The sequence below is a fragment of the Elgaria multicarinata genome, chromosome 6 (genome assembly GCF_023053635.1).
Source record: "Elgaria multicarinata webbii isolate HBS135686 ecotype San Diego chromosome 6, rElgMul1.1.pri, whole genome shotgun sequence".
NCBI lineage: Eukaryota > Metazoa > Chordata > Lepidosauria > Squamata > Anguidae > Elgaria > Elgaria multicarinata.
In genome coordinates this window covers 15,137,915-15,162,428 of record NC_086176.1, presented here as the reverse complement: position 1 = coordinate 15,162,428, position 24,514 = coordinate 15,137,915, and the positions used below count along the sequence as shown (strand labels likewise).

Genomic DNA, 24,514 nt, shown 5'->3' with positions numbered 1-24,514 from the left:
GCAGATTCAAAGCCACTCTGGGGCAAAGAACCAAAGATGCATGGCTGGAAAGTCGGGGATTTACTCCGACTTTTCCAGCCAGAGCAAGGGCAGCCTGGCTGTTCTGCTATTCTGTCCTCGCTCCAGAGCCATTCCAGAGCTGCACCAGGGGCATTCCTAGCAAACGCCAAACTCTAATTGGTCGCTGTCTACCAGCGAGTGGAATGGACACCGGAACGCCTCGTGCTGCCTTGCCATGGGGAGAAGAGTTGCCCTTTCAGAAAAATAAATTATTTTCCTCCTCCTCTTCTTCCTAAAATAAATTATTTTCTTCCCTCGAGCTGCCTTCTCCTCCTTCTCGCCCTACATCGCTTTACATCTTTTTTTGTCTCAGGGAGGGATGGGTGAGGGGCCGATGACTGCTGTAAACCCAGTGCTTGCTCCTTGGCATGGGGATTATCTGGCACAGCCCCACAGGAGCAAAAGCATGGGGTTTGGGGGGAACGCGGAGCCAAGACGGCACCGTGAAGGTAGCTCCCTGCCGTTGTTGCCCGGTTCCTACCAAGTGAGTTGCCAAAGGATCCTCCTTGACTTCAATAGCCAGAGGTACAGTTGCTCCCTTCCCTGGACCATCCCCATCCCAGGAAGTGCATAACAAACACAGATGAAGAACAGGATGTCAGATGGTTGCCTTTTCCTTCCTTATTTCTTTGCATGCAAGAGTGTTGCTTACAAAACCCACCAGAACGAAAGCATCAAGTTAGATGTCTGTTACCAGAAAACTGACGAGCAAAAGAAGTTAGGTTTGGAAGTTGTTGTTTTTTATTTCAGGAGCTAGCAGGTATTTAAGGGTGAGCTTTCTTTGGGTTCATGACCAATGTGTACCCAAGAAAGAATGTATACTTTTAATTAGGGCTGTGCTCCGCTTCACTTCGGAGCGTAGAAGCAAAAGCGAGGCGGCCTGATTCGCCTCTGACAAAGGCCTGGTGTTCTGGTTTGAGTCCTTGGGCTCAGGTGAAGCCACTGCCAGATGGACGCAGCTAAGGGGGAGGAGGGAGGGGGCCTTACCTGGCGCCAGCTCCACAGTCCGTGCAGAGACGAGCCAGGTAAGGGGGCAGGGGGAAAGGGTCTTACCTGAGTCCGTTGCATTCTGGCAGAGGCTTCACCTGAGCCTGAGGACTCAAACCAGAAGACCAGGCTGCAGCCTGGTCTTCCTGTTTGAGTCCTCGGGCTCAGATGAAGCAGCCGCCAGACTGCAATGGATGCAGGTGGGGGGAGGAGAGAAAGGGGCCTTACCTGGTGGCGGCGGCTGCGCTGCAGAGCTCCGATTCGGATCTGGAGCTCCGCAGCGGAGCGGAGCAGAGCATACCATAGGCAGATCGACGCGGGGCAGAGCGGGCCTGATCCGGAATTTGTGGATCGGGTGCGGAGCGGATCAGGGGGTCCGTGCCCAGTCCTACTTTTAATCTTCTTGATAGCATTTTAAATATTTGTGGTTGCATTTTAAGAAATAAAGTTAAATTTCCAAGGGGGAAAAAGTAAACAACAACCATTGGCCAGATCTACACCAAGCAGGATATAACACTTTGAAAATGGTTTGAAAACTGTCTATGGAGCGTGTCCTGGGCCTAAACAGTTGTCACTACTGTTATAAACCATTATAAAGCAGTAATGTAGATCCTGCATGTTTCAAAAGTGTGGTGTGAAAGTTACCAGTACCTGTATGTCTTTGTAAACTGCCCAGAGAGCTTCAGCTATGGGGCAGAATAATAATAATAATAATAATAATAATAATAATAATAATAATAATAATAATAATAATAGGTTAACTGGATTGAATTATTTAGGGCTGCCCGTAAGACTGGGCTTGGCTCTGTGCCCTCCAACCGTCCAGATGTCTTGCCCCTCTGTGGTCTAAAAAGAACTTGTTTTATTTTAAAGTTGTATAGCATTTAAGGTACTTCTTATTCTTATTAGCATATCATGTTTACATAATGCTTTACAGCAGGACTTGGGGGACCTCCAGGTTTACTCTGGCCCTGTGCACTTTCCCCAGGCTGTGACCCCTCACCATCCCCACTCTGTGCCCTTCATGATACCACGCTCTGGAGTGCCACCAGAGATAGAAGAGTGTCGTGTTGCTGTGAATAAATTGCAGGCATTCAGGCACTCAGGTGAGTGCTGACACTTCCATTACATGGCTGCTAGGCACTCAGTTGTATGCACACCCCAACCACAGAGCACAGCACCTGGTGCAGCGCTTTGGGACTCTGGTTTGGCCTCTGAGCTCATGAGTAGACCTGAAAGGACGAGGGGGTTAGGGGAAAGGAAGGCACAGAGAACAAGAACAGAGGAGGCTGCTGAGCAGGTCTGCGAGAAGGTGTGTGTGTGTGTGTGTGTGTGTGTGTGTGTGTGTGTGTGAATTTGGTCCTATTTAGTTTGCCAATGCTTTACACTGATTTCGGAATCTATATCAATTGGGTTTGGATCACCTCAGAAAGTAACCAAACCAGGTCTAAATAAACAAACATTGCCACAGACTCAGAATTTAACGAGGATGCATTAAATAAAAGAAATTATAGAATCTGATGGCTAGCATGGAGGCTACATGAGCATAATTCAACAGCTTCTTTGTGTTTGTATTAGCAGCAGTGAGGGAAATCGTAACGTAAATTTGAGATTAACTGAAAGGCATGCCGTTGACAAAAGTGGCGCTACAAAAGTAGCAAGGAAACTAGCTGATGAAGCACTAGCAGTGCTGGTTGAAAAATGTGACCCCCCACAATGCCCTCCTGCGCTCTACTTGCATTTAAAAAGCTAAATTAAAATGTGTTAAATAATCTAACTTCCACTTGATTTCCTGCCTACTACTTGAATGTGAAAAGCTAAGGTGAAGCATTAGTAAGTATGTAAATGGTTAGTTCTGGCACCTAAATTGTTAAGCGTGGAAGCTGAAGTGAGAAATAAAATCTAAAAAGCTGGCATAAAATGTCCCCCAATCTAAGCGGTCAATTTATGTGTGAGCAGTAAATGTGTCTTAACCTTACAAAAGGCTCTATGGGCCTGTCTACACCTAAGGGTGTAGAGGGAGGGAGGGAGGGAGGGAGGGAGGGGGGAGGATCATGGATTTACCTGCTTTCGCAATCCTCCCCTTGCGTATTGACAGCTGCACAATGTCCAGGAAGGGAAGAGGGACATGATGGCCACTGTTTCCAACCCACCCACCCCCAAATGAAGATGGTGTGCAATTGCGCTCCAGCACATGTAACAACGCACAGGGACTCCCGGGAGGAAAGAGGGACAAGAATGAGTTTTCCCAGGGATAAGTACTCTCTGGGGAAATCCGATTCTTCCCACAGTCTCGGGACGATCCCGAGACCGTGGGACGTGTGGCCGCCCGTCCCGGCTTCTTCCCGCCCCCCCCCCCCCCGCAAGTAGCAGGGATCAGTAGAGGGAAGTAACTGAGCTGGGAGGAATCGGGTGGGGAGTGGGGTCGGGCCTTTTTTTTTTTTTACTTACATTTGAGTTGGAGCGCACGTGTGCTCAGGTCCTTTTAAAAAAAAAAAAACGCCCTCCTTCCTCCCGGGATGTCATGCTCAGATGTTGACTAAGGGGAGGATCTCACAATCAGAATATTGTGAGATCCTCCCCCCTCCCTCCCTCTACACTGGGCTGGTGTAGAAATGGCCTTCATCTTCACCAGGAGCAGGGCTTTTGTAAAACTAAAGGGCCTTAACTTCCCATTCAAGACCAACCCAACCCAAAATCCTTTGCATTACAACAAGGAACAATGTATTCTTGCAGGGAAAATTAATTTCCTCCCCAACTACTCTGAGGAGTGCAGCTTTGGTCAGAGAGAACAGGGAAGTCTGAAACGGGTGGCAAATGATTACAGTATCCCTGCTCATAAAAGAGTGTTGGCGCTGTCCCCCTGTGAGCCATGGCTCTGCTACACCACTGGTCCCATCATCATGTTTACTCCTCATGTATCTGGGAAACATCTCCTTGCATGGTTTCTTTTGGGGTTCTTCAAAACTTCCATAATCTGTTTTGGAGTCCTTTGAAATTCCCCTGAAATTCTCCTATCAGCATATCTTATCCCCCACAGTATATCAGTTTATTCTCAAGGCCTCTTAGACCCTCTCACAAGTAGCTACATTCTCCGTCTTCCTTATCCTTTCAGGTGTGGACCACAAACTAGTGTCTGAGCATATCATGAAGTTCTGCTCTTCTCTGTTCGTATCTTCAACAGCTGCGAGGTCCTGAACTGAACCTTCTCTCTATGTGTGTTTTTTCCTCCTGTGACTTTGCAGAAAACAAAATTAAGGCACAATAAGCTGTACAATATTTTCCAATACAGTTTCTCATTCAGCTTTCAGAACTTTTAGTTCAGAGATGTTACAACACTGCAACACTGAATGGTATGAGATCAAAAGTTCTTCTTGCACATGGACCTGGGGTCTGAAATATAGTTTTGGGACCTACAGACTCTTTATTGGTCTTTTTGTCAGGATCAGGCTAGCAGTTTGTTGCTTTTTGGGGACCTGCTCAACAACATTATTTAATTATTTCAGTGCTGGATTTCAACAGTCATTATTTCTTAGCTTCACCCCCACTCCTGTAATAAGGGACCACAACACTAGCCCTACAGGGTTCCTGTAAAGATTATTGAAACAATGTACATGCGATGGAGCCCTTCATAGAGGCTACTGTTGTGATAGAACCCTTTATAGAGGCTACTGTTTTGGCCAGATTGGCAAAATGGCTTGCTTGAGGCTGACACTGTTGCTTTTTCTTATCTCTGTTGTCTGTGTTCTACCCTATTTCTTCGTTTCTAAAACACACTTTCCCCCCCCCCATATAAACATCTCTAAAAATGGGGTGCATCTTAGAATTGTGGGTGTGTCTTAGGGGTGTTTTTCCCCCCTGTTGGTGGTACTGAAATTAGTGTGCGTCTTACAATCGATGGCATCTTACAATTGAAGAAATATGGTAATTCTACTTCAAAAGCTTTCTAGATTGTAGATTTGCAGTAAAAACTGGCCAATTGACTTCCTAGTTCCAGCTCTTGACTCCCCCCCCTTTCCCGCCTTCCTCCCTTTTTCAGTCACTCACTAAGGGTGATAAAATAAATATTAGTGCAATTATTTCACAAACTGGAATTTTTACAGGAAACAGCCGTATTTGATTGATTTAACAGAATATGTGTGTGCACGTGAATAAATGTAGACTTTTGAATAATATAAGTAGTAAAAGAGATTGTAGCTGGATAAGCAGGGAGGTGGCTGCCCTGATCTCCAAATTGAGATCGTGTTCCACACTGCTTCTCGTTCTGACTTTGGTGTCAAAGATCAGGATGGGAATATTTTAAAAAGTAGAACTTGGACAAATCTATCATTTATTCAGAGTAATGATCAATTTGTGTGCTTATCTAGCCATTTCTGGTGTCATTCAATCAGAAGAAAGGTAGTGCCAGTCATTAATAGAGTCAAATACTGTCCAGAGAGCTGAGAACCAGAAAACAAAAGAAAGATGATCAAGAATAGAGTGGCCAAAGAGCAAGAGTCAGGACCAAGGCCAGCACCAAGTTAGCCTTAGATGTTGCCCTGGTGAAGGCTAGCAATTTACCATGCCCTTTGGCTAGAGCTGGGTGACCTGCAGCCTGCAGATGTTGTCGAACTAGAACTCCCATCATCCCTGACCATTGACTATGCTGGCAGGGCTGATGGGAATTAGGGTCCAACAATATCTGGAGGGACACAAGTTCCCCATCCCTGCCATAAATGCAGCTGCAGAGAAGATGGTGGTCCACTCCCCTGGTGAAAGTCAGTTATCAGTTTAAGGCCCTTGAGCCAAATGCTCTGAGTCATTGGTCTCATGGTTGCATCTGTTGTCACCTCTGAGTATGGTAATGAGATTGAGGAAAGCAGAATTCTGGGTCTTTTTGTGGTGGAACTGCTACCTTAGATCAGTGGTTTCCAACCTCGGGTCCCCAGGCATTGTTAGATGTTAACCCCCATAAGCCTGGATCATTGGCCATGCTGGTGAGGATGTTGGGACATTAGTCCATCAACATCTGGGGATCCACTGCTAGCTGATACAGTGGGATAGGTATTGTGTTCCTCAGCTGAGACTCCAACATCTCTTTAGTGAGGAAAGAATCAGGAGGGTTTCCTCCAGTGCCTGTATCTCAAGAAAGACTAGCAATGAGGTCCTAATTAACATCCAGTCCCCTGGTCTCCTCTCCTGCAGTGCCTTTTGTGTTGAGACGTTTCCAGAATCCACGTTTTGTTTTAGAACCTGAGTCGTGAGATCAAACTCATAGAGTTGTGGGAATAAAACAGCATGCTAAAAGTGCTACCCATGTGATTAATAATAACTGATAGAATTAACTCCTCTGCAGGTACAGAAATTAATGATGCTGTTGCTAAATCACTGGGGTAATTAAGTCTTGATGGTTATGGAAATGGTTACCACTGGCAGTATTTTCATATCACTAGCCATGACTATGTGTTCCCCACCACCACAGTACCTATTACCACCGTTAGGAACTGCTGTGGTGTTTGGTCAAGTAAATGTTCCTAATAGGAGTAATTAATGCTGATGGCTTACTAATGGTACTCTAAATGCTGTCAGAAATGACTCTGTATATGAGTCCTGGCTGTGAAATCCCTCCCATTAATGAGTGCTTATGGGCACAACATGACCTTAAGAAGCTGGTTTGCTTGCCAATGTTTTGACTTTACAAGGAGGAATGTGACAGGAGAATATTTAGGGCGACAAAGAGGATTGAAAAGAAGAAGAAATGAACTGAACTGACCATCGATAATATGAGCAATTTAAACTCAGATATACTTGCACTTACAATACTCTATTTTTCCCCCATTTGTAAATGTCAAATTTGTTTCCGTTATTACTTTGCCTCTCTCAAACTTAAGTATTACATGTCCTTGGGAGCTTTTTCATAGGACACCCCACCAGGTGACTTGCTAATGAAAAACAGCAATGAAATACATTATCAAATGCCAGACCTTCCCTATTGCAAACTTCAGTAAAGCATGCCTCAGCATATTTTGCAAGGACCACTCTAAGGCCTCAGCTAGACCTACGGGTCTAGAATGATGGAGGGGTGAGGATCCCATGATATTTTTATTGAAAGTTCTCCCCCTGTTTACACGTGGTGCGCAATGGCCTCGGATGAACAGGACTAGGGTGACCATATGAAAAGGAGGACAGGGCTCCTGTATCTTTAACAGTTGTCTTGAAAAGGGAATTTCAGCGGGTGTCATTTGTATATATGGGGAACCTGGTGAAATTCCCTCTTCATCACCACAGTTAAAGGTGCAGATGCCTTGCCCTCTTTTAAATCTGGCCAGTCTAGTATAGCTCCTGCACCTTTAACTGCTGTGATGAAGAGGGAATTTCACCAGGTTCTCCATATATACAAATGACACCTGCTGAAATTCCTTTTTCTATGCAACTGTTAAAGATACAGGAGCCCTGTCCTCCTTTTCATATGGTCACCTTAAACAGGACATCGCTCCCGCCATCTCCTAACTTTAGGGTGACCATATGGAAAGGAGGACAGGGCTCCTGTATCTTTAACAGTTGCATAGAAAAGGGAATTTCAGGAGGTGTCATTTGTATATATGGAGAACCTGGTGAAATTTCCTCTTCATCACAACAGTTAAAGGTGCAGGAGCTATACTAGAGTGACTAAATATTAAAGAGGGCACCTGCAACTTTAACTGTTGTGATGAAGAGGGAATTTCACCAGGTTCTCCATATATACAAATGACACCTGCTGAAATTCCCTTTTCAATGCAACTGTTAAAGATACAGGAGCCCTGTCCTCCTTTCCATATGATCACCCTATATATGTGTCCATTTTCACCCATATTGCTGTCTGCCCCCCCTACCCCACCCCACTCACCGCCCCACCCCAAAAGTGTTTTCCTTTTCAATAGGTTCAAAGCTTCCAGAAAATGTTGCGTCTATATTTTTAAAAAATATATGTCAGGATCAAATTTGAAAATACAGTTAGGATCCAAGATCAGCTCCCTTCCGTTTTGCTGGAGAGAATGGTTTCGGCAAAGTGAGTGAGGCCAGACTCTGGAGTTTGTGGATTCAGCAGGATTGAGACTGCTGCACTGTTTTCAGTGCTCAGCTTTTATTTGATAGGAAGTGGAGCCCTCTACAGATTCCTGACGTGAATGAATTCCTGTGGAGGGATGTGCTCCCATGCTTACTAATGCTTCACCTCAGCAAGGGCAGCGAAACATTCAGTTTGTGCGGAACAGCCTTTTCCCTAAGGCAAGGAGGACGCACTGTGCTCAGCAGAGAAGGCTAGAGCATTCCCTGCAATTGAGCTAACGAAGGGAACATGGCCTTAAAGTGTGACTGATGCTTCGTGCATTTAATAAGTCCCAGCGCTTCCTGCTGGAAGGTGACGGGACAAAACCGCTGACAGATTTATTTTCCAGTATCAGATGGCTCCATTATTAATCAGAGAAGGTACATACCAAGGGAAGGCAGGAGATGAAAGATAAAAATAAATCTGGATGGGGAACGGATGGAACTTCTTTCACCTTTCTTGTTTGAATTTTCAAGCACTAAATGAGAAGTAATTTTCGATAAGACCTCACCTATATTTTTGCAGCATATTTTAAATATACAGTTTAGTATATTGGCAATGCTCCAGAGAATGTGGATTGTGGATCCCTCTGCTAGCTACGACTAGGGATGTCGTAGAAACCCGCAGGGGATTCACATAAGTTCAGATTTCTATGAAACTGACCTGCGGATTCTGGACAGGATCAACTTTTTCTGGGTCACTCAGATTCCACAGACTTGGGGACCGGTTTTTCACTTTGGGGGAGGACTTGTGCTATTTTGCATTAGCCCTGTGGAGTATTAGCACAAGTCGAATGAAATTCTGGTAAAGGACATCTGATTCTATCAATGAGCAGATGACAGAATGAAGTACGCCTGACAATCTGTGAAACACGGGATGTATTTAACAAAATCTGTACGACCCTAACTGTGGCCTGGTTCAGTCAACACACTAAACCATGCTGCTTAACCACAAAATGGTTAAGCAGCATGGTTTAATCGTGCAGCTTTATCTAGTGATTTGAACTGGTATGATAGGGGCAAAAGTATCTGATTAGGATTTGGAAGGCTGGGATTCAAATCCACACTCAGCCATGAAGCTCAGCACATGATCCAGGGCCAGTCACTGGCAAGATTTGGACCATCATATCATGGCTAATTAAACCAAAATATGTGCTAGCCTTTTGCCAGTGCCTGCAGCCCCTTCACTTTTCCCTTTGCAATGAGCTGCAATTAAATCAGAACATCTCTAAGTAACTAGTTTTCTACTCCATTTAAACTGGGAGACTGTGGTTACCAGTAGGGATGTACACGGACCTCCAGATCCTCTTCGCGCCCAATCCGCAAATTGCGGATTGGGCCCGCTCCACCCCGCCTTGAACTGCCCAGGGTCCACTCCGCTCCACTGCCGACCTCCTGCTCCGAATCGGAGCTCCGCAGCGGCGGGGAGTGGCACCAGGTAAGGACCCCCTCCCTCCTCCCCCTTACCTGTGTCCATCCCGGCCTATCCCAGCTTCACTAGAGCCCGTGGCTCAACCAGGAACTGTAGGCCTACACTTCCTGGTTGAGCCGTGGGCTCTAGTGAAGGTGGTGACAGGCCGCGACGTACGCAGGTAAGACCCCCCTCCCCCTTACCTGGCTCTGCCACCATCGCCACATGGGCGGCGGCAGCTGCAGGGCCAGGTAAACCCCCCTCCCTCCTCCCCCTTACCTGCGTCTGTCCGCGGACCCATAGCTGCTTCAACTGAGCCCAAGGACTCAAACAGGAAGACCAGGCCTAGTCTTCCTGTTTGAATCCTCGAGCTCAGTTGAAGCAGCCGCGGGACCGCGGACGGATGCAGGTAAGATCCCCTTCCCCCTTACCTGGCTCTGCCGCCGTCACCGCATGGGCGGCAGCGACAGCGGCAGGGCCAAGTAAACCCCCCTTACCTTTTTTGTGGATCTCTGGATCGAGGCGAAGGATCCGCCTTCACCTCGATCTGCTCCGCAACGCTCTGCTGCTCCCCCGATCCTCTTCGCCTCCGCCTTAAGGGGAGGCAAAGCCCCCCGATCCGCTTCTGCTTCTCCGGTCTGAGAAGAAGCGGAGCACATCCCTAATTACCAGCTTCAGAACAAGCCCAGGATCTTAAATCGCAGTCTGAAGTTGGTTTAAGAACCCAACTTGTTCCAAATCTGCTAACCACAGTTTCCTGGTTCAGTTCAAACAGGAAACTATGGTTTATTAGAAACTTCCTGATTTAATCATGACGTATGCAAAGGAAGGAGCAAAGGGTTTCTGCCTTGGCAAAAGGCCTGTGCGTGCCTCAGTTTAATAGTATGAGATATCATCACCCAAAATGGATCACTCTCCCTCAGCCTGACCAACTTCACAAGGGTGCTGTGAAGATAAAATTAAGAAAGAACCATTTTGTCTGCTCTTTGGAGGAAGGAAATAAAAGGTAATAAATTGCCTAACTAGTAGAATAAAGCACGCTTGTGTAACTGCAAAAATATTAACTTTAGTAGTCTACTTACTGGATGGAGTTACATTGCCCCTGAGAACTAAGACTTGCAGTTTGACTGTACTTGGCCTTAAAGCTGGATGCCCAGGTTTCGGCAGTGGCCAGGAGTAACTTGCACAACTGATGGCCTGAGGCTAGTGTGCCAACTATGCCCCTTCCTAGAGATGTCTGATCTGGCCACGGTCGCACATGCCTCAGTTACATCCCATTTGGACTACTGTAAATGTGCTCTACTTGGGGCTGCCTTTGAAAACTATTCAGAAACTTGAGCTGTTTCAGAATGTCATAGCAAGACGGTGGATGGGGTTTGGGTACAGGGAGCACACAACTCCCTCGTTACAATTGCTTCACTGGCTACCAGACGGGCAATTTGTTTCCAGGCGGAATTCAAAGTGCTGGTTATGATCTATAAAGCCCCATCAGGCTTGGAACCAGACTACCTGAAAGACTGCTTTCTCCCATAAGAGCATGGTGGTTCTTAAGGCCCTCTGGAGAAGCCTTTCTTTCAAGACTGCGGCGTTGAGAGGCGCATTTGGTAGTGGTGTGAAAGAGGGCCTTCTCGGTGGCTGCTCCCTGGCTGTGGACCTTCCTGCCAAGGAAACTAGGTAGGCTCCCACTCTGCTGTCCTTCCGCCGGCAGGCAAAGACCACTTTATTAGTGGGCCTTTGTTGTGTAAGTGGATCTGCTGACTTGGCGGCTGTTTTTACTCCATTATGGTTGTGCTTTTAATTACTTTTACATGTTTTATTTGTCTTTAAGGTGTTGAATTATTATTGTTTTTATCAAGCTTTGTTAGTGAATGGAAGCCACCTCGAGCGCTAGTTTTGGTAGAAAGGTGAATTACAAGTCAAATAAACAAACAAACAAACACTTTTCATTTTAATTTTCCATACCAAAAGCCCAAAGCTTTCAGCCTGCAAGGAAAACTGTGCCTCTCCTTGAGCACTCAGAGGAATTTCCTAAAAACCTCAAAGGCACAAGTGCCCCCTAATTAGAAAACACAAATCATATATACTCAACGTTCTGTGACGTGGGGTGAAATATATGTATTATTTTAATTATTTTTTTAAAAAAATGCTTTTGCAAACGATGGCAAAATATAAAAGAAACGCAAGACCTGATTGAAGTGACGATGAAAGCTTCTTTATTGTCCCAGCAAGATATGAAATATCCAATATGTAAAGTTTGAGCAAACTTCAAAAAGATTCGTGTTGCAAAAAAAATGAGGTGTTAAAACGGAGGGGAAAAATGCCAAATTGTGCCTGCATTAAAGGATTCCACCACTCCTTTCATTCCGAAATTACTTTGGCAAGTAATTCTGTGGATCAAAGCTGCATTCCACATATGCTCCTCTATTAATGAGGTGCTTGGAGTATAATTACTCATACCTTTTTCCTCTGTTAACAGCTGAGCGGAAGCGTTCTCTCGGCAAAGACTACCATCCCCTTTGTCTGAAGTGCTACCATTGCAAACGGCAGCTCAGCTCTGGCCAGCACGCCGAGGTAGGGACCCAACCATCGCCCCCAACTGTCTGTTTCCCTCACTTGTTACATCCTGACAGCAATCTGTCTCTCCTGACCGAGGGACTCGGCTTTCAATGGCCTGCCTGGGATCCGGTTGCCAGACACGCAAGGCTGCTTAGAAGTGCTTTAATGTGAGGGCTGGGAAGAGGAGGAGGGGGTGTGCGAGTGTGTGTAGAGGGAGAACTGAATACTGCAGGGACCCCAGGTTTGTATGTGCGTGCGTGGACACTGCACCTCTCTATACAGAGCCACAGTGCATTCCAGCCAGTGCCGTCTTAACGCATGGGCACGCTGGGCAGTTGCCCGGGGGCCCCACGAGCATGGGGGGGGGCATGCTAATCTATGCACAGACCAGAATTTAACACTAATTTTTGTTTTTCAAGTTCAAGGCTCATGTTATATTGTCCAAACTTTTGTATTGATTAATCTTTGCTGTACAGCATGTTTTTTTTTTAATGTCAAAACACTGATTTTGTTGGAGGTACCAATAAATATAAGTTTAGTTTATCGATAATTTACATTTTTATTCCTGTGAGTGGTTGTGTAGGCAGGGCCCAGTGTACTGCTTTGCCCGGGGGCCTATAATGCCATTAAGACGGCCCTGATTCCAGCCCAGGGTCTCTATCCATTTTGCCAGGACCCAGAGAATCAAGGTGGTGGGTGGATCACGTCCTCTTCTGCGCTTTTATAGGACTAAGTAAAAGGGGTCACTCAGGGATACCGTAGGGGTGGAGGTAAAGTCCCCCTTGGCTCCTTTCTCTAGTGCAGGGTGTACATCCTCAGGCCGGGGGGGAGCAAATCTAGCCCTCCTAGGGTCCCAATCCACCCCTCAGATGATCCCCTGCCCCCCTCTCCTACAGCCACTGATCATTTGGGGGTTTCCTGGATTTTATGCAGGGTTTTTAAAAGACTGAACTGCCTCGCCTTAGTTACTGGCAATAAGAGCTTTAAGTAAAATATGCTGACCTTATTGGCCCCACCTTTTAGCCTTCGGCTCCACCCACCACTGGAATGTGGTGGCCCCCAACAGCCTGCTCCTAGTGGCTTGATGGGTTAAACATTGTTCCCGCTTCAGTGTTCCAGATTCCATCCTGTTGACTTTGGGTGTCTCTACATTAAGCAAAAAAAACCCTGCAATCTTACCAGATCTTTCTGCTTTCAGTTTCTTTGCAGGATTAGGAAGGTCTTCTTTACATGGCAGATGCATGGTTTGAATTGAGGGACTGCCTCCCTCCCTCCCTCCCTAGCATGTGTGCAAAGAGCAGGGAGTGGGGATGGAGTTTTCATTGCTTAACTTGTGATGTACAGTTTTCTTGCAGCCCACAGGAAAGCTATGACTTACTTCTAAGTAGATGTAAGAATGTGCTGTAAATCTGCAACCCTAGGGACTCTTATTTCTGAGTAGACATAAGATCATGCTGTGAGTCTGCCCTGTTGAACTTAATGGGGTGCTCTGAATCAACAGAGGATTTTGATTCTGAGCTCAGTGGGGTGGGGGATCAGATCTGTCTCTGTTCAGGGAGGCATTTTACTCTCTTCTCCTTCCAATCAAGAAATGTGCTGAAGCATTTACATGGCAGACACGTGGTTGGAATCGAGAAAAGTCCTCCCTCGGCAAGTTCATAGTGGTATGCCAGCATTACACACTGCCAATTAGCTTTTATTACTAGCTTATCTCCGATCATTTTGAATGCTGGATAAAGGGGGGAATGTGCAGGAGATGTCCTGGAGGCTGATGAAGTCTTGTAAAGGACCAGCAAACTTCCATGAGTGACCAGCGTGTAAGACATCACTCATGTAGACACACCCTTTGTCTCACGGAATTCAACAAGAGTGATTGAGAAGTGGAGCAGCCCCCTGCCATCTGCCTAGTCCTACCCCTTCATTTGAATGCATGATCCCAGAGTGTGATGCTAGGTTGTGATAAGGCTTTTACATATATAGAAATGAGCTGAAAGCTTGCCAGTTTGGACTGGTGGTGGAGGGTGAGTTAGGAATAGATAGTTCCAGTTCTTTACCAATCATTCTTGACCTAAGAAATCACCCCAGCAGATTCCAAGAGGGTGCTCCGGGTGCCATAAAAAGCTTAAAAACATAGCATTGGTGACAGCAGCAGTGAGCAAAAGGGATAGATGGACACAATTCAGATAGCTTGGTGCCTGTAAGACTGGCTTTTACAGCACTCAAATCCTTAACCTCTATGATTTAAATTATCCCGCTGGGGTGGAGGCATAGTAATTGCAGCTGACACACGCTGGTGATAATATTATGTAGCTTTCAATGGAGCTAAGTTGGAGGGCATCCGTGTAGAAATTTGACTTCAGCAGTAAAAAGATTATCCCCATCACTTGAAGTCCAGAAAGAGCCAAGCAACTTCTATTATTCTGTTCCAGGAAGGGCCGCTGCGAAGTGCTGGCTCCTAGTGTTGGATAAAGGGAAAGGAGAATCGATTCCAATATGCTTCTTTCAGGGAAAACCCAAAGCAAGAGAATTCAGTTTGCCAACACTATAAAGTGTTTTCCCTAAGAACGTCTGATCCGCTTTGCAGCATTAAATTAAGTTTTATTCGTGGGTTGTTTGAAATATTCATAGTATATGGAGCAGCCCTAATACTTGCACAGCTTGTGGCACAGCATTGTCAGGGGCCGGGGGTGGCGGGTGGAATGCAGACATTTCAGCCACAAACGACACCGACTGAGCATAAAAACGTACCATTGCAGGACCGTTTCTTGAGATTTACCGATTGCAGCATCACCACCAATTTCTTTTTTACACCAGAGAGTTCTAGCTTTAAGAATATGTCCCTAGAATGTCTGATGTAAGTGGCACAAGTCTGTTCAGGAAGATATCAAGATGCAGAAAATGCATTACATGATTCTCTTTAGTACAGGCTTTTATTACAGGATATGTTGATACAGGTAATAGGGAATTTGGTAAGCAGTGAGTGGGATTCCAGAGAGACCTATGCATGCACCCAAGGAGTGTTTATGCATGCGCTGGATTAGCAGACTTTGCTTCAGCTGCAGCCCATTGTGCTGTCTTGGTTGCTGCACTGGAGCATCCCCTGTGAGTTGCTCTGGGGAAATTGCTCCTTCGAAGGTGCTGTTTGCGTGCTATCCTGATCATTATTGCACACGTGCACACAGACCTGTTTGCACGATCACAGAGTGGTTAAGCCTATGCGGCAGGGTCTTGCTATTTACTGTTTTACTCTGTACAGCACCATGTACATTGATGGTGCTATATAAATAAATAATAATAATAATAATAATAATAAGAAGAAGAAGAAGAAGAAGAAGAAGAAGAAGAAGAAGAAGAAGAAGAAGCCATGGTGGCTTGTAAATCACCCTGAGCTGTTCACACAACATGCTATCGCACACTCAGTGGTTGAGAGAGCGCTATTGTTGAACCGTGGGTTGTTTGTTGAACTGTAGGTTAGCCTGTTGTCTGAACCCAGGATATTTTCTGCAGTCTGGCTTGTTAACCACCCTGAACAATGCAAACACAAACCATGGGTTCTCAAGGTGGCTTGTTCTAGAAAAATAAGCCATATTACATGGCTAACAAGCCACCCTGTGGAAAATGTCCTGGGTTCAGAGTGCACACTAATCCACGGTTCAACAAACAACTCACGGTTCAATAACAACCCAAATGCAACCAAAAAGTGTGTGTTAGCATGCTGTACAGACTCAGGCCTTAGCTAGACCTAAGGTTTATCCCAGGATTGTCCTGGGGTCAAACCTGTTCATCTAAGTGCCACACAGGGCATCCAGCCCTCAGGCAGGGACGAACCTGGGATAATCCTGGGATAAACCTTAGGTCTAGCTACGGCTTCAGTCTCTGTCTGTACTGGTTGCATGTAGCCCAATTCACATAATTACTCTTACTGAGCACAGTTTGTCATGACATCTGAACCCAGCAGGGATGGGTGGCTGGAGTGGTTCACAGTTAAAGCTGCAGGAGCCCTGCCCTCTTTTGTATCTGGTCACTCTCGTATAGCTCCTGCAGCTTTAACAGTTGTGATGAAGAGGGAATTTTACCAGGTACTGCCTGCATACAAATGACACTTGTTGGAATTCCCTTTTCTATATAACTGTTAAAGATACAGGAGACCTGACCTTTTCATATGGTCACGCTAACAAACCACCCAGAACTTTATAACAGTCTTTGGGGTTTGGATGGTTTGTTAACCACCCCAATGACCCACCCTCACTGGGTTCTGACATCACAACAAGCCAACACCCAGCGAGGGTAAACTGGGGTGGCATGCAATGTCATGCAAACTAGCCCACGTAACCCAGTGGAAGCTATTTGCATTATTTTGTTAAAGTGCATGTTAAATGCAAGAATGGCACTTAAGTGCATATCTGGTCTGGGGCTCAGGAGTAGGCCTGGGGAGAAATTCTTCTTAAAGCCCTGGAAAGACGCTACCCATCAGAGTAGATAATAATGGCGGATAGATGTTTTGAACTGGTCTAATGTAACTTCTTATCCTCATATGGAATAATGTAGATATGATTAAATTAACAAAAACACAATTTCGAGAAATAGAGAGTTATTTTATTAACTTCTAGAACAAGCAGAGGCCCGTTTGGAAGGAGTAGGCAATATGTCTTTGTGAGCTGATTATCTGCATTGCTTTCTGCTGCTCTTTCACCTTTATAGAGTCTATACAACTTCCCAAAGACGAGCCCATAAGGTATGATCTGCTGGGGTCCTGTACACAAGCACATATGTAAAGATGCCACACCATGAAAGGTTTTGTGGACCCCACCCCTTCCCAGTCAGGAAGCTTGACAAGAACTTTGTTGTTTCTTTTAAACAAGAACAGAACAGCAACAGAAAACTTCTGATGCCACCCAGATACAATTAAGTACAGTGCCATCTAGTGACTAAACTATCTAATTACACTATCCACTATCCTAAGCATGCCTAAATCGAAATCAAAAATTATTTCTAGGCCGCCTTTAAGGATAGAACCCTCTCAAGGTAGCATCTAGTGAAAGAAGATGCATAATCCTTGGCACTTCTCTGCCCTGGTCCATCTCATTGGCAGTACGCCAGGCCTCAGTCTTGGCTAGGGTGACCATATTTGGGAAACCAAAAAAGAGGACACCTAGTATGTGTGTGGGGAAGCAGCTTTCTGAGTCCTGCAGAAAGTACATTATTCCCCCGCCACCTTAAAGAACCCGATTGGAGTAGAGGAGGGGAAAGGATTTCATTCTACACCACCACCATCCACTCCAATTGGGGCCTTTTCTATAATGTCCATGAATGACCCACTTTCCCCTTTAAGACCTCAATTGGAGCTCGGGGTGGGGAAATGATGTGCCTCAAGAAAGCATGTCATTCCCTCCTGCCATGCTAATGGCAGCCTTAAAGGGAAGGTGTGTCATTCCAGGACATTATTGAAAATTATAGAAAATCCCCCCTGACACCATGGAAAGAACAAAAACCAGGACAAATCCGGGGAAATCCTGACAGTTGGTCACCCTAGTCTTGGCCATCTTCACTGCCTAAATTAAGCACTGCATCCTACCAATGAAAGCGTAGCCAAGAGCTTTGGCTATTGGGTGGTATAAAAATGTAATAAATAAATACATAAATAAATAGCTCATCAGAATGGAGCTTAGCTTGGAAGAGCACACGGTCAGGCTGCCCCTGTGCATTTTAGCTTTGGAGAACAGGCTACCAAGGCCTGTGTGGGCAGCAGTGCTTTGACAATGGATGTGTCCAATGGATGTGTCCAATGTGTGCAGGCTAAGTACAGAGCAAACCATTTTTCTAATAAAAAGAGGGTGGGGCAAACGTATAAAACAAAGTAAGTACAGCTATGTTATCTCAAGTGAAGGCTGGGTGAACTCCCCACATTCCTTTCCCTACTACGTTCTCTGCTTTGATACCATTCTCCTGTGTAACAGCCGTGTGTTTTACTCTGCGTGATCACGCCCACATCTTTGCCAGAATTTAAATCCCATTAACGAGAACATTTGGGGGAGGTATAATGACATGCCTCCTCTATTCCCGCACTGAAATGGCTTCCAACTCAAGGTGTGTTTCGAGAGATGAGGGATACGGGGGAAAGATATTCATAAGAAGAGGTAGGGATCTGTCTTTCCTACTTATTGTTAAAAGAGTCCTACTGGTGCCAACGCTATAAATAATTTTCTCTTAGCACCTGGATTAAGGATAATAGGCTTCATGGGAGAAATGACCTGGCTGTATTTAAAAGGTCCTGAGGTAGTAATGGACAGTACAAACATTCAAGCATCCTTCAGCCAAAGTATGAATTTGAAAGGAGACGGGTGAAACTCATTTATTATTTTTTCCAATATTCCGTTTATATGTGTCTCTATATATCTACCCATATGTAACACTTTCAATTAAATCCCTCCATGTCCTTGCCATATGTTTTTTTTTAAAAAAGCCTCAGGGTAGCGAACAACCATTTAAAAGACTGAAATCCAATCAGTTTAACACAATGAAGTCAATTAAAAATTAAAATAAACAGCATCAATAACAATTCTAAATCCATGTTGGCAGTTTCTAATAAAACATCACTTAGAGCGCAATCCTATGGCCCCTGGGAGATCGTGCCAAGGGCCTTAGGATTTTCCCATGGATTGCGCTCCCCTTAGAAGGAAGGCTCCAATCTCAGAGGCTTCTGAGTATGCATGGCCCTGCCGAGTGGCTGCCAGCAGGGTGGGAGGAGCAATGGAGGCATTTTTCACCTCTCTGCCCTCCTTCCTCCTGCAAATGGGCCTTTAAGCCCCGCCCCCTGGAAGAACCACAAAAGGCTGTGCAGACGAAACTGGAGTTCTCCGCGGGCTGTATTAGGCCCATGGTCCACAGGTTCCGTACTGCTGTTTTTAAGTAATATTTTCAAAGTGTTTTGTTATTGGGGTTTTTTTATCATTGGTTGTATTGTTTTTGCTTTTATTGTGTATGTCACCATGAGAGCTTCAGCTATAGGGCGACATTATTTAAAATAAATGCATATACATCTTTGTCCAGCAAATTCCAGCCTCAAACTGTTTAACCCTTTATTTATTTATTACATTTATATCCCGCCTTTTTTCCTCCAAGGAACCCAAGGCGGCATACATATTTCTCCTTCTCTCCATGTTTATCCTCACAACAACAAGCCTGTGAGGTAGGTTGGGCTGAGAGTCTGTGACTGGCCCAAAGTCACCCAGTTGGTTTCTATGGCTGAGTGGGGACTAGAACCCGGATCTCCTGAATCCCCAGTCCAACACTCTAGCTACTACACCACGCTGGCTCTCCCTTTCCTATTGACATTCAAATGGTACAAACTTCCTTTTACGCTAGGGGGATGCGACATAAAGTCCAGTGTTTCAGAGTAACCAGTGCATGACCAATGGCCATGGACCAAGTTCCTGTTACTTACCATCAAGTGCCCAGCAGGGGCAGCACCTTCCATGTCATGCCAGTGTCTCACACAACAGCTTGTGTGACATTCGTGATGAATAAAGGCCCTTAGCAAATGAGTGACAACTGACCCTTTTATGTTCTGTTTCCACAGTATGATGACAAACCTTACTGCTCCTATTGCTATCTTCAGCGCTTTGGACCAAGAGGTAAACTCCCATTCCCTAACACAGTGGCTATGCAATAGAGACGTCTGTTTGTGAGGCAAGAGGAAGGGCAGGGAATCATCATCTTCTCTGACCAACTAGGCCTCTTGGAGAAATCCGCAACGGAATCACATGCATTCAGATTTCTAGGGATCCGGCCTAGGGATCAGGGCCGGCGCTACCATTAGGCCAGCTAGGCAGCCGCCTAGGGCGCAGACCTCAGAGGGGCACTGTACTGCCCTTTAAAGGTCACAGTTTTGTACAAATTATCTGTGTTAAGAAAAAAACATAATAAAAGGAAAATATAGTTCAGAAACTCTTCTTGAACAGCTGAATTGAAGCTGGGAATTTGGAGGGGGGGTGCAAGTAGTTTGCCTTGCCTACAGTGCAAAATAGTCTGGCACCGGCCCTGCTAGGGATTCCACAGCAGACTGGCTTTTCACAAGTCGCATGTATACTGAAGACGCGAGGAATAGTCTTTATACTTTTCAGAAATTTATGCCTATTTAGTCATAGAAAAATATGCAAAATAAAAGAACACAAGTTGAAACGGCATATTTCCTTCATAGGTTGCTGAGGGCTGTGGTGGTGGTGTTCGAACACTTTCACAGGTGCAAATTTGCACAAATGCAAATTTGCGCGAATTCAGGAAATTAGCCCCAAAAAACCAATTCCATCAATGAGCGGACGATGGAATGAAAGGCCCCTAACAATCTGTGAAATGCAGGTGGAACGGGTTGTAGAAAATCTGTACATCCCTCTCACTGACAACTAGCTTTTAACAGGTGTTGTAATATTTGCTGATGCATACAGAAGACGCGAGTGTGCAACACAAGGATTTTACTTAAACTGTGTGATTCTTATAGTAATTTATGCTCCATTAAACTAGCTGCATGCATTCTTGCAACTTGGCACGGACCCTGGGGGCAAAGTCCAGGGCCCCACAGGTGAGGTCCTCAGCCTGCCTGCCTGCCCCAAATAACCACCCAGAGAGCAGCAGGTAGGGCAGTAGCAAACAAGCCGGGTACCAGCTCTTCACAGCATCTCTTCTTCCATCTTATTTTTCTAAACATTTAATATTCAGAGGGTACCAGGTGGACATGAACATAGTTAGAGATGCTAATTTTATTTTAATTTTTTTTACCTCAAAAATATATTATATTATCCCATCGAAGACAAAACGGCACTTATTTCCAAGTAAATGTGTTTAGCATCAGAGCAGTGGAAGCAAACTTCATGTTATTCTTGTAGTTATGCTGGTGCTATGACTGAAGTGAGTTTAAAATGCAAAATAGCACATCCTTACAGTCTTTCCTTTTTCAACCAGTCTTTGCTAACAGTTTTTATTTGTTGTGGGATTTTGGGGGGCTCTAACTTATCAGGAATGTAGAAGCAGTTGTAAAGCATTCCATGGTATGGGTAAGGGAGAGAAGAGAAATGTTAGTTGTACTCTTCACAACTGAAGAAGTCCACATGGCCATCTAAAGCCACACCCCTATCAACGAATAAGTCCATTAAGTCCAGGGTCTAAATTTACCTAGCTGCAGCTCTGGTTGCATGCACTGGCATGTTAGCAGTGGTGTGGGCTGATTCAGATGGCCGGGTCACCGCAGTTGTATCAACAATCTTAACTATGTTGATTCTATGGGAGTTTTCTTGAGGTCGGTCAGGTTCAATACATTGCAGACATTCCGACCACACACACACACACACACACACACACACACACACACACACACACACATTGTTATCATTCTTCATTCACTCCTTCTTGCTTCGCTGGAAGCTCAATCGCCCAGAGAGCTTCGGCTGTGGGGCGGTATATAAATGTAATAAAATGTAACAAAATAAATAAATAAATAAATCCACAGAAGCGAGGGGAAAAACACTTCGTTTTCCTTGCATCCGTTTGGCCAGAAGCCAGCCTTCCTTCTGTGCATGGCATCTGGCATAAAGGGGTGAGAAAAGGTGAAAGTGAAGGCGCTGCCAATTCCCACTTCGCCGTACACTCTGGGCCTGCCACTTAGTCAGCAAGCCCTTTCTTAGCTCCGGCGAAGTGGAACATACCGTATGTTGTTCTCCAATTATGGTAGTCGGAGAGCCCAGCAATCTCTCAGGAGGAAAGAGGGGCGGTGGTAGAAAGGTCTAGAGCAATACCTTCTACTACTCAGTGTCCATCTTGTGGGAAAAGACAGGCACTCCAATGGCCCAGTGGATAAATTGTTGTATAGGTAGAGTGCAGATTTTAAACCATGGTAAAGAAGACAGTCCTGGCTTCTTGCAAAGAATGGACTTTAGCATTCAATCATTTAGAATATAGGGAATGACCATGGAGAGGTCTGCAGTAAATTTCAATTCATTTCTCTATTTAATTTATGACCTCATTCTTTGCCAAAAAGGCTCCCAGAGGGCAGAGTGTGCCGCATAGCCCATTGGACCTTAAGACATACCCATGCTGATCTTTGAATCATTTGATGGCACTAAGAATGATGATGATGATAAAAAAAACCCTAATATTTATTTATACTAAGCCTTTCAAGGCTTCAAAGTGTGCACACACGCTTGATGCGAAATCCTTATAACAAACCTGCAGAATGATTCTGTCAACTTTGCCAATGAGGAGTGAGTAGCTTGCCTCAGATGGAACCCTGTTGCTAAGAGATATTAAGTTGGTTTGCATGATCACCTCAGCCCACTGTCACGCTGGGTTGCAGTGAATGCTGGCAGCCATTTTGAATATTCACCACCATGGCAGGCAGGCACCATGGCTTATGGTGTTGTGCGAACCCAGCAACGGTAGCTTATACAAGGTTGTTTTTTTTTAAAAAAAAAACTTCACATAACCCTACAATAGCCCATGGGTTATGTGAGGGTTGTTTAACCTTCACATAAGCCACCCTCACCAGGTTTGCATGACACGATAAGCCACAGAACCAACCTGCCACAACTTGAATATTCAGAAGGGTAGTCGGCATGCACTGCGACCCACCATGGCTTAAATAAGCCATGGTGGTCTGCAGTGATGGTGCAAACCCAGTCAGAGCGTGGCTGCCACTCCCAAGAGCTACAGACCTGCTTCTCCTCTCTTCTCCCTGCAACATAAGGCAAACTAAACACAGAGCAAAGGAAAACTTGCAAAGTGAAATTGTTGCACTGTGAGTTTCTCTGCTCCCCCTCCACTTTATTGGCTGCCATTTGCAGGGGGAGGAAAGTCGTGAGGCCATGACATCGCATGTATTTAATTTACTGACAGTTACCTAGGAAGGAGACGTACTTTTAGCAACAACCACTTATTGGCCAAAACATCGAGTTTCTGCCTTAGGCAAGTTTGGGTATTAGTACAATGTGTAATGCCATCCAACCTGAGTGTAATCCCCTGCTGTCTACTACAGGTGTATAAACTGGGACCGGGTTGCACATCTACAGCTTATTATGTAAAACGATATAAAAACATCGGAGGTTATGTTCATTTTGGTTTCTCGTGAGACTGAGAAGTTCAGCCGAGTCCAGGTTTTAATTGAACCTTTTTGGCAAGGCTTCTGCAGAACTCTGAGCAGGCTTAATGTCCTGGCAAGAGGAATCTTTGATAAGGTTTTCAAAGGAAGTACTGAAGATTAGGTTTCTGCACCAGATTTTACAGCATGAATCCATGTTTTAGGCCTGGTTCAGACAACGCGCTAAACCATGCTGCTTAACCCCAAAATGGTTAAGGGATCCCCTTAACCATTTTGGGGTTAAGCAGCATGGTTTAGCGTGTTGTCTGAACCAGGCCTTAATTATCAACTTTTGAATGTGAGTTTCTCTTTATGGCTGTATTCTTCCCCCACCTCACCTAATGTTAACAAAAATATTTTTTAAAGGAACAAGGCCTTCAACAAGTCGCTCATCATTTGGTGGATCTCCTTCTTCGAAGGCTTCAGCAGAAATCCGAAAAGCGTCCTAAATGTCATTTCTTCATTATGTTATGGAAGCAGCACTTTATAAAACCTTTATAAGAGCTTCTCTTCATTTTTAAAAAACATCCCGCAGCCTTACCGGGGCTTTCTGCTTCCAGTTTCGTTCTGGGATTGCAATCAGGGTGACCACATGGTTTGAATTGAATACTTTCTCTATCTGCCTGCTCCATTCACTTTAATAAAATGTCACCATCTAGTGGTGGAATTATAGCACAACACCAGCTTTTGTGCTTTTTTTTTTTTTAAAAAAAAATAGCTGATTATCTCTGTGTGTTTTTAAGTGGCATAAGGGGGGGGGAATTGCGGGAGACATCCTGGCAGTTGATGACATCATCTAAAGGACTGGCAAACTGGCCAATCATGAGCATGCAATAAATCACTCATGTAGAGAAGCTCTATATCTTTTTAAAATAGATTTTTATAACAATTTATAAATCTGCATTCCAGGTACACATTGTAATAATTTCAGTTGACAAAGGTCACTTATATATGACTACTAATCCAGACAAGTTCAGCCAACTTCCAAAATGGACTTAATCCTAATACTACAGCTGTGAGAAATATATTTTATGTTATAACTAGTGTTGGTGAGATGTATGTATACCTGTTGGGAAATAGGGAATATCCTTAATTTTAATTTGACTAAAGAATATGCTTATTTGGTATACGTTGACAATGTATAATAAAACTCTGGTGAACATTGTCAGTTTTGTACTTCCATGTCCTTTATCCAGCTTCACATCAAGTAATTCGCTACCACAATAGACATCTTCAGATTCGCTACCAAAAGATGTAGTGATGGCCACCAATTTGGGCGGCTTTAAAAGGGAGTTGGCTCTAATTCTCCA

General features: G+C 44.9%; 1 protein-coding gene across 1 annotated transcript in view; it reads left to right on the top strand.

Moving 5' to 3' along the window:
• LOC134400205 (cysteine-rich protein 1-like) overlaps nt 1-23,877 on the top strand; it is a 31,217-nt gene extending 7,340 nt beyond the window's left edge. Inside the window, exons 2-4 of the mRNA XM_063128502.1 lie at nt 12,000-12,094; nt 19,659-19,713; nt 23,571-23,877. Of these exons, the coding sequence (XP_062984572.1) occupies nt 12,000-12,094; nt 19,659-19,713; nt 23,571-23,653 (233 nt within the window). The 3' untranslated portion in view covers nt 23,654-23,877. The remainder of the gene's footprint in view (nt 1-11,999; nt 12,095-19,658; nt 19,714-23,570) is intronic.
• Nucleotides 23,878-24,514: the final 637 nt, after the last annotated feature.